The sequence below is a fragment of the Marmota monax genome, unplaced genomic scaffold (genome assembly GCF_021218885.2).
Source record: "Marmota monax isolate L192 unplaced genomic scaffold, Marmota_monax_Labrador192_F-V1.1 WCK01_AAM20220418_F8-fsc01376, whole genome shotgun sequence".
NCBI classification, from domain to species: domain Eukaryota; kingdom Metazoa; phylum Chordata; class Mammalia; order Rodentia; family Sciuridae; genus Marmota; species Marmota monax.
The window spans coordinates 60,731-71,120 of record NW_026693915.1 but is presented as its reverse complement, the minus strand read 5'-3'; the positions used below and the strand labels follow the sequence as shown (position 1 = coordinate 71,120).

The 10,390-nt window shown below is 54.0% G+C and overlaps 1 protein-coding gene across 3 annotated transcripts; it reads right to left on the bottom strand.

The window, feature by feature from the left end:
- Positions 1–903: 903 nt before the first annotated feature.
- LOC124105998 (alpha-1,6-mannosylglycoprotein 6-beta-N-acetylglucosaminyltransferase B) lies at positions 904–8,526 on the bottom strand. 3 transcript variants are annotated; one of them, XM_058585307.1, is made up of 6 exons: positions 8,305–8,524; positions 7,684–7,757; positions 6,604–6,774; positions 5,784–5,948; positions 5,222–5,391; positions 904–1,308 (listed from the first exon to the last, which is right to left on the bottom strand). In XM_058585307.1, exons 1-6 carry the CDS (start codon positions 8,396–8,398, stop codon positions 1,146–1,148), a joined length of 837 nt encoding a protein of 278 aa, XP_058441290.1. In that variant the 5' UTR covers positions 8,399–8,524; the 3' UTR covers positions 904–1,145. The 3 variants fall into 3 exon arrangements, with proteins under 3 accessions (XP_058441290.1, XP_046319437.1, XP_058441291.1); XM_046463481.2 differs by having other exon boundaries at positions 1,177–1,315; positions 8,305–8,526; XM_058585308.1 differs by lacking the exon at positions 904–1,308 and having other exon boundaries at positions 1,850–5,391; positions 8,305–8,525.
- Between the last annotated feature and the right edge of the window lie 1,864 nt (positions 8,527–10,390).

Genomic DNA, 10,390 nt, shown 5'->3' with positions numbered 1-10,390 from the left:
TGGTGTCCTTCTCCAGGAGCTAGAGCCATTGGACATGCTGTGTAACCTCCTTGACCAGAATGCAGGCAGAGGGTTGAGGAAGAAAGCAGGTTTGGGTTGCTTTTCTCAGGATTTGACTGTCTTTCAGTCTCAGCCTATGGACACCAGGTATAGGCTACTCCTACTCTGCTCCCAAGCACCAGATAGGGCCCTGAGCAGGCAGAGGTCCAGCAGCTCTGGGCACAGAATCCCAGAACACCCCAGCTGTCAATCTGGTCCTGATATTGAAGCTCACTTCTAAAAACTAAGCTTTGAAATCTTTATTTCTAAATAATTCTCTTGTCCTTCCTATTCCCCTCCCCCTCCTTTCCCTTCATTCCCCTTTGTCTAGTCCAGTGAACTTCTCTTCTTCTCCTCCCCACCCTCCCTTGTTGTGAATTAGCATCCACATATCAGAGAGAATATTCAGCCTTTGGCTTTGGGAGACTGGCTAATTTCACTTAGCATAATATTCTCTAGTTCCAGCCATTTGCTGGCAAATGCCATAATTTCATTTTTCTTTATGGCTGAGTAATATCCCATTGTGTATATGTACCACATTTTCTTTATCCATTCATCTATTGAAGGGCACCTAGGTTGGTTCCATAGCTTGGCTATTGTGAATTGAGCTGCTATAAACATTCATGTGGCTACATCACTGTAGTATCTGATTTTAAGTCCTTTGGGTATAGACCGAGGAGTGGGATGACTGGATCAAATGGTGCTTCCATTGTAAGTTTTCTAAGGAATCTCCTTACTGCTTTCCAAAGTGGTTGCACCAATTTGAATACCCAACCATGCTATGTTCACAACATGTACAACCACAAGCGTCTTTTCATGTCCTCTTGTTATGGGGCAGACCGTTCAGAGAACATACCAAGTCCATTTTGTTTGAATTGGAGTCTTTATTTAGCCGGGTGGCCCACATCCGCAAGCAGAGGCACAGAGCTGAATTGAGCAGTTAGCCAAACAGTGCAGTGGGTACATTGGGATTTCCCCGGGGACTTTCCAGGTTGGCATAGCAGCAAGCAAGCAGAAGGGAAGTGGGTCAAAATGACCCTAATTGAGTACAAGTTAGAGAATGGTTACTAACATCTAAACGATCAATCGCTGACAGAGTACACTGCTCAAGAAAAATGGGAACCAAAGAGAACAATTTTACATTGCGTAAGAATTACCATTTTGGGCTGGGGATGTGGCTCAAGCGGTAGCGCGCTCGCCTGGCATGCGTGCGGCCCGGGTCCGATCCTCAGCACCACATACAAACAAAGATGTTGTGTCTGCCGAAAACTAAAAACTAAATGTTAAAAAATAATTCTTAAAAAAAAAAAAAAGAATTACCATTTTGTGTTGCCAAACATGCTATGCTAAGCAACTATTGATAGGCACAGAGGGGGAGTGTTCCCATGGGAGAAGCATTTCTTACATGAATCTGTTTGGCAACTGTTTGGCTATACGTCATTGCCCATATAGCGTGGCCTGTAACACTCTTAGCCATTCATATACCTTCTTTGGTGAAATCAAAATTTTTGCCTATTTTAAAATTGGTTTTTCTTCTTATAAGTTTTTTCTAATAATTTAGAGGCACTTATAATAACTCGGGGGGCACTCGAGCACTGAGACACATCCCCAGCCCTATTTTTTAAATTTTACTTACAGACAGGGTCTCACTGAGTCACTTAGCGCCTCACTTTTGCTGAGGTTGGCTTTGAACCTGCAATTCTCCTGCCTCAGCCTCCAGAGCCACTGGGATTACAGGTATGAGCCACTGCACCCACCTGGGTTTTCTTACTATTAATCAGTTATAAGAGTTCTCTATATATTTTGGATACAAATTTTGCCTTTCGTCAGGCAAACAATCTGCAGTATTTTCTAATCTAATCTAATCTGTGCCTTGTGTTTACATTTATCTGAATTCTGGCTCTTGAAATAAAAGTTTTTAATTTTGATGAGATCCAATTCATCCATTTTTTTTTTTAAAGCATCATGCCTTTGGTGTCATACCTAAAACTCTACCCAACCTGGGTGAAAGATTTTCTTCCATTTTCTCACATAGTGGCTTTATGGTTTCAGCTTTTACCATGATGACTATGACCTACTTTGCTTTGGTATTTATGTACTTCGGTGTAAGGTAAGGGTCTAGGTTTATTCTTTTGCATGTAAATATTCAATTTCTTTTTTTGTGGCAGAGCGGGTACCAGGGATTGAACACAGAGGCATTCAACTACTGAGCTGTATCCTCAGCCCTATTTTGTATTTTATTTAGAGACAGGGTCTCACTGAGTTGCTTAGCGCCTCACTATTGCTGAAATTGGCTTTGAACTCAAGATCCTCCTGTCTCAGCCTCTAGAGCCATTGGGATTATAGGCATGCGCCACAAACAACGCCCATCCATTGACTATTCAATTTCTTGAAAAGATTATCCTTTCCCCATTGAATTATCTTGCTATGTTTGTCAGAAATCAATTGACAAGGGGCTGAGGATGTTTGCTTGCCTAGCATGTGCAAGGCCCTGGGATCAAACCTGGCAATGCAAAAAAATAAAACAACAAAACAAAGAATAATAATAATTAGAGACCTTAAAAAAAAAAAAGCTGGGTGCAGTGGTGCATGCCTGCAATCCCATTAACTATCAAGTCTGAGAAAGGATTGCAGATCAGAGGCCAGCATCAACAACTTAGCAAGATCCTATCTCAAATTAAAAATGAAAAAAAACTATGGGAATGTAGCTCAGTGGTAGAGTGCCCCCAAGTTCAATCAGTACCAGAAAAAATAAATAAGAAATCAATTGGCCAGAAATATAAGAATTTCTGGATCCTCAATTCTTTTTTTTTTAATCGATCTGTCCTTGTGTCAATACTGCCCTATATTAATTATTGCATATTCACAGTAAGTTTTAGAATTTAAAAATGATACTCTACCAATCTTGCTCTTTTTCAAAATTGTTTTGCTTATTCCAAGTCATTTGTATTTTCTTGTAAACCTTGGAGTCAACTTGTCAATTTTCCCCCAAAGAAATCCTATGGGATCTTGAGTTTGCTTCAGTCTATGAATTCATGTGGTAAAAATTATCTTCTTTATTTTTACCCCCTCTTCAGTACTAAGAATTAAACCTGAGGCACTCTTCCACCAAGCTACATCCCCAGTCCCTTTTTGTTTTGAGAGAGTGTTGCTAAAGGTTGGCCTCCAACATGTTTCCTCCTGCCTCAGCCTCCTGGGATTATAGGTGTCACTACCATGCCTGCAAAAATCACCATTTTGACAATACTGAGTCTTGGAATCCATCAACATGGAACTTTCCTCCACTTATGTAGGTCGTCCTTATTTCTGTTGCCAATGTTTTATGTAAGTTTTCAGCATACAGAAATTGTACTTACATTTATTATTGTTTTATGTGAAGGTAATATAAATTTCATTTTCAAATTGTTCTGTGGTTGATTTCTCTATATTGCTCTTGTATCCTTTCCACCTTGCCGAGCCAGGACGGGACGCTCGTGGCTGTCAGGAAATGCCAGGACGGGACATCGCGTGCATGCTACCCTCACCTAGCAAGTCTGATCACCCGAAGAACGGGGCCTGTGGCCAACAGGTGGGACTGCCAGGTGACAGAGTCACCATGGAAACCAGTTTGGTATATTCTCATAAAGTTGAATTTTCATGCACCCTGAACCCCCGCTGGAGGGGGGAAACTGTGCATCTAAGTCTAGACCCCAGAGAAACTGCCTCAATAGAAGGGTCTGTCTCTCAGATCTGTCCTTGGACGGTTGAACTAGAACACACTGTGGGTTCAGCACCGGCTTTCAGGCGGCTCCCAGCCTGGAGTGGGCTCTTCAATGACCTGAGAGACCCTTACACAGGTGCCCCAAGTGACATGGACATGAGTGAGCATCGCAGCATACACCGTTCAAGCCAATTTGGGCTTTTTGTTTTGTTGTTTTGGTACCAGGGATTGAACCCACAGCTCTTAACCACCGAGTCACATTCCCTGCCCTTTTTATTTTTTATTTTTGAAACAGGGCTTTGCTAAGTTGCCAAGGTTGGCCTCAAACTTGCAATCCTCCTGCCTCCATCTCTAGAGTTGCCAGAATTACATGTGTGCACCCCAGCACCTGGCTCAAACCGATTTTTAAAGCAAGAAAAAGTGTTCACAGACAGCAAATACTGACGAATAATTATGGCACAGTCACACCGTGGAATATTACACAGCAGTGGAAATGACTGGAAAACAGTCACGTGCAACAGCACGGACAAGTCCGACGTAACCACGGGTGAAAAGACAGGCCTCGGAGGCCAGGACAGTAGGTGCCACTGTCACACAGCTCAGAACCAGACCAAACCTGAACCACACGTCGTTTATAGACACACACCTATGGGAAAACTCTTTTTGAAAAAAAAAAGGCAAAGTATAATCACAAAATTCAAGCCATGGGTTTCCTCTGGGGGAGGCGGAGGAATGGGAGGTGGGATCCAGGGCCTCGCGAGCCTCTCCATCTTGAGGAGGACAGCGACACCAAGGAGGTCAGCTTATCCCTGGTGTCCTCACGTATCCCACGTACTTTCATAGGTAACCTCCGTCTTCCCTCTCTGCTGCACGCGCGCACACACACACACACACACACTCACACTCACAATCTTTAGCTCCACCCTCTCCCCAAGCACCAGGAACTCCATCTCTGACAGATGGTAGGAGAGGGACCCCGGAGACTCAGCAGCGGAGAAGAGTGGGCACCACCCAGCCACCCTAGCACCCACCCTCCAGGTGGCCCAGCCCCCACAGTAGGCCCAGGAAGGAATCTGGTTCCAGAAGAGAAAGCCCCCAGGGTGTGCCCGGCCCACCAATGGCAGGCACCAGGGACCCATCTGCATGACGAGGCTCAGCCCCGAGAGCCGATATTGTCAGGCCCTGAATGCAAACACTGCCCCCCACCACAGGTCAGAGATGGAGACTGGACACCGTTAGAACCGTGCTGTGCAAACACACTTCCTGGGTGCATCCCACGCGTGGCTGGACGTCAGCAGGGAGGGGAAGCAGGGGGCAGGTGAGCGGGCCAGTGGGGAACTGGGGACGCCAGTACCTGACCGAGCAGGAACCACCCAGGATCCGGGGGCCGTGGGGCCTGCGGTGGAGCCGTGGCTCCTGGGATGGTCCTCCTGGGTCCCTTCCTGGCCCCAGCCCAGGGCAGCGGCTGTCCCCAGCACTCACCTCTGCAGCTCCTTCAGGGAGACCGTGACCCGCAGGCTGTGGCCCAGGATGTAGAGAGCAGCCAGGATGTCCGCCCACTGCACCATCTCCCCCAGAGGCCCGCCCTTCAGCACCCGCGGGCTGAAGACGTCCCCGGACTCCTCGGTCAGGAAGCCAATGTGGACGAGAATCTGGGTCAGCGGGACGCAAGAGTTCAGTGGAAGGGCAGCAGACCTCTGCCCTCCCCCCGCCCCCACTTCACCAGCTGGGGGACCAGTGCAGCAGACACTGTCCCCAGGTTGGGCACTTTGGGAGGCCAAGGTCACCACGCCAGGTATTGGGGATGTCAGGAGTTATGTTCCAGACAGACATATGCAAAGACAGACAAGAGACAGTTCAGGCAATGAGAGGGACTCAGACGGCGAAGGGCCTCTCCTGCACCCATCCTGGCCCGGCCATCCCCGCCTCCCTCGCTACGGATCCTGTGCAAGGAAGCCCCCTGCGCTGCTCGGAGGGTCTGCCCTGTGCCTGCCCCGAGGCTGCGGGCCCTGAGCGCCACCTGAGCCCTGGGAGGATGGCAGACCTGCTTCTGGTCCCTCCAGACGTCCCCCAGCTTCTGTGCCAGACGCTGGACAGCCGTCGCCCACTGGGCCGTGAGCCGCTTGGTCCTCTTCTTCATGAAGATCAGGGACTCCTTCCCACTGCCCATCAGCTCCAGGAGGTGCGACAGGTTGCTCCGGAACACTGCCTAGAGGTGGGTCCCGACCTCAGCTCTCCCAGCCCCGACCTGCAGCCAGCCCCGCCCCCGCCACACTGGGGACAGGGACTGTCACCTCTCGTGAGGCTAGGGTCTGCTCCGGCTTCTCTTGTCCTTTCCAAGGGGCCCACCAGCCCCCAAAGCCGAGGAGCTGGCTCTCACCCCCCACACGGACCCCCAGCCAGGCTGGCGTGTCCCGGCCCAGCTCCCAGCTGGGACCCTGCCTAGGGGGCCGCTGCGAGGAGGCCGTGAGGGCAGTGGCCAGAGTCGGGGCAGGGCTGCCCTTCACCAGGTGCATTAAAGCCCTTAACTTTAAGCCTAAGACTCGTCATTGTTAGATGCGAGCACAGAAGGACGGCCAGGAGATTTAGGTACGAGGAAAGTGTCTGCACCCAGAAGGCCCTCAGCAAATGACAGCTATTATCACTCTTATCCCCGCCCCTTAAGGGGGCACCTGCAGGGACCCTGCCTGTCCCTGAAAACAGCTTCACTGAGCAGCACCCCAGGGCTAGGAGGGACACTGTCTGACTGACCTCCCATCAGTCCACCTCCTGACACAGCCCGATTCCACCCGGGCAGGGCTGAGGTCTCTCCCACTGCCCCGAGACTGTCCAGCCTGGGAGACATCCCCCACCTCCAGGCCTACCTGGACTCTGGGAAGGGGCTTGGGGGCCGTCTGAGCCGACGTCTGGTTTCTCCAGGGCAGCGGGGGACAGAACCACTCGACCTCACTGAGGTAGATGAGGAAGGAGCACTCGGTGCCGTCCACCCCGAAGAAGGCGTAGCAGGGGTCAGAGGTCCAGCGGGCACGCATCCACTGTGGAGGGGGCCAAGTCTGAGCAGGTGGCGTCACCAGCCCCGGCCCCTGCAGGCTCCCCTTGCGTGCACACCCCCAGGGACCCCAGGTCTCCCAGGACGGGGCCCATGAAGTGTGTCCTTCCCTAGAGACACAGCAAGGAAGGGCAGAGACCTGGCCATCTGTCCTGGCCACCAAAGTCCCCAGAGGAGGCAGGGCCAGGACCCCCATCCCCTAGGCCTCAGCAGAGGAAGACCCTGGGGGAGCAGGTGGGTCAGGATATGCAGGGGCCAAGTCCTTGTCCTTCATGCCTCAGGCCCTTGTCACAGGGCAAGTGGCCTGGGCAAGGTCCAGGGAAGGACGCCCCCAGTGGTCCTCCAGGAAGGGGTTTGCAACACCACGCCCAACCCTCCAAAGCAGCGAGGAGGCTTTATAGCCGTGACCGGCTCCCTGCAGGGACAGGCACACAGCCAGAGGTGGCCCTGAAGGGGCGGGAGGGACGCTAGGCCAGGGGAACTGGGGACGCCAGTACCTGACCCAGCAGAAACCACCCAGGATCCGGGGTACTTTCATAGGTAACCTCCGTCAGGAGGGTGGGGACAGAGCGGCCAGTCCCACTCCTTCTCCCAGCTGTTAGGCATTAGGCTGCCGATGGCCCACATTTAGTAGCTCTTTTACCAGGAGAAAGTGCTGGAGCCCCTCGGGGGACATCCTGGGGAGCCTGGGTTGGTGGCCATGCCGAGTCCAGCAGAGACACCGTTTCCCTGGGGTCAGCTTCAGCCAGCTGTGCCTGGGCCGGAGCCGCAGGCTGGGGAGAGAGGCCCTAGCTGGTGAACAGCCCTGCCAGGTCAGACTGCCAGGGCTAGGCTGGGACAGCCCCCGGGGCCACCCTCCAGCCGCGCTCCCACCCCCCTCAGCGCCAGGGCTCACCTCCACCTTTCCAGAGCAGTCAGGGAACTTGGGGTCACTGGGCGCCTCGCACTGGTCCCGCCGACCTTCAGACACTGTAAGGAGAGGTCAGCATGCTGAGGACAGGGGTCCAGGGAGGAGCCAAGGGTGGGGGGGACAGGATGGTCTTCGATGGGACAGGGCAGCGGTGGCCCACCTCCACCACCCGCCTGAGTTTTCTCGCCTGAAAGGCCAGGAGCTCAGCGGCCTGACAGGGTCCCCAGGAGCTGCCCTCCTCCACCCCCAGCCTGCTGGAAGAGGTGGCCGGAGCCCATGAGGAGCCCGGAGCAGCAAGGCTTCAAGCGCCCACAGCACGGCCCTGCCCTTTCGGAGGAGGGCAGGGATAGGCCTGCAGCCCCTGTAGGGGGGAGTGGAGGGGCCTGGGACCCTCCCCAGATGCCCCCTCTCTGGGAGCTGCCGAGCCCAGGGGCCGGACTCCAGGGACCTCCTCTGTCCCGGCGCCCTGTGGCGGGGCGGGGTGGGCCTGGGTCACCTTGCTGAGAGCCCGGCAGGACCCAGGAACCAGGTGAGCTCAGGGGAGGGGTCAGGCCTCCCGAGCACCCCACGCGCAGCCCCGGTGCGTGGTGAACACCCGACACCCACCCTTGCTGTGCAGGAGCAGGCTGTGGCGCAGGATCTGGTCCACCTTCACCGCGATGTCCGACACGTTCTGGGCGATGGCCTGGATCCGCTCCATGAGGCCGGCTCCAGAGGGCAGCCTGGGCAGGAGAGGCGGGGTGAGCCGCAGGACCGGCCTGGCCGGCCTCCCGGGGCCTGGGCCACTCAGCAATGGCAGGAGCGTCGGCCCTCGGGGCGCCCAAGCCCTGCCTCAGCCCGGACCCAGGGCGGTGAGAGCCGAGGCCACGTGGATGGGGAGGCCAGGTGGATGGGGAGGCCAGGTGGATGGGGCCACGGCCACCCAGCGGCCACCAAGGCAATGCGAACAGCGCCATCACAGGAAAGCCACGCCCACAGGTGGCCGAGCAGAGAGGAGCCTCTGCCAAGAGCCCGAGCAGGGGCACCCAACGCGCCCCAGGTGACACAGGCCCAGCCAGCTGCCCGGCTCTGTCCCCTCCCTTGGCACGGCACCAAGATAAATTCCACCCGCGGCAGCGCAGGGCCTCCCGGCTGCTCGACTCCAGTGACCATCCCAGAGTGGACCCTGGCATCCTAAAGGGTTGAGTGCCCCCCTGCCACGCCCTCCGCCGCACCCCAATGCCGAGTTCACCTCCTTGTCTTGCTGGCCGCTCGGCTGGAGCTCCTGGACATCCTGTGCTGTTTTGTCTATTGCGAACCCTTCCCGAGAGGAGCCCACGGGCCTTGTCTTCTCGTGCGAGGACAGCCCTGGGGCTGTTCCCTTTCCACACACCAGGTCTCTGTCACCCTCTGGCTCTGCCATGTCACCCCCTCCTGTTTAGGTTCTGTTTGTCCCTAGCCAAGGTCCAGGGCCTTCCTGGCCATATCTAGTGGGAACCGCAGGGAGGGTTTTTCCGACCTGGTCTCTGATTGGGTCTACACAGCCTGTCTCCCCCTCTCTTCTGAGCAGGGGGACCTGTCAGAGAAGGCACAGCAGTGACCCTCGGTGGCCAACTGCCCTCCTGCGTCATCTTCCCCCTCACTTCTACCATCTGTGGCCCATCTACCAAGGACAACTAGTGAGGGGGCTGGCGGGGACAGAGGCAGAGGAAGGGACAATGGGTGGATGACAGGAAAGGAAGGAGCCCCCCAGACACACACGTGCGCATGCGCGGACACACACACACACACACACACACACACACACGTGCTGTCATGCTCTCTGTTTCTTAACAAGGCCAGTGTGCTCATCTCTGCCCACGCCTCTAGTCCCTACAGGTTGCCTGCTTTCAGGAAGCCTCAACCCTCCTGCCACTTCCACCTCCCAACAATGAGCTCTCAGTCCTCAATTTGTGTTGGCCAATACGGTATCCCCAGCCCCAGGCAACTGTAGAGTACTGAAATGTTTCTCATCCAAACCCAGCATGTTGCCAGTGAGAAATACACACTGCATATGAAGAGAACATGGAAAAAATGAAAGCCACCTCATTGATGGTCTTATATTGATTACATGTTGAAATAACATTTGGATATATTGAATTAAACAAAATACACTATTAAAATTAATTTCACCTGTCTTTTTTTTACTTTTAAAAGTGTGGCTATAAGAAACTTTAAAATGACACCTGTGCTCCTATTTATTTCTTTCAGACAGTGTGATCTATAGAAAGGGTTCAGGTCCTCTCCTAACCCTAAAGGGGCACTGCCCCCAGAACCTCTCTCCAAGATGTCCTCCTGGGGGGAACAGAGAAGAGGAGAAGTGGAAGGAGGTTGTGCCTCTAACCAGAGGGTCTCAAATGAGGGACCGCTGGTATCAGGCAACTCTCTGCGCCCCACAAAGCAAAGGGCAAACAGATTCAAGCAGACTTGGGCTCCAGTCTCCTCACCAGGTGGCCGCCATGCCCAGTGGCATGCCATCACTAGCCCAGCCACTCCTCCCCCAGCCTCCCACCTCCCCTCTCCACCTCCCTCCCACCCACCTGCCTGTGCCACTGGGCTGCCAAAACTCTCCTCTGGCCCCTGTGTCCCTCCTCAAGTAGGACAACTGCCTCCCGGTGCCCACAAATGAAGTCCAAACAGCTTAGTCTCAGGCACAGTGTCCCCCACACCCTGA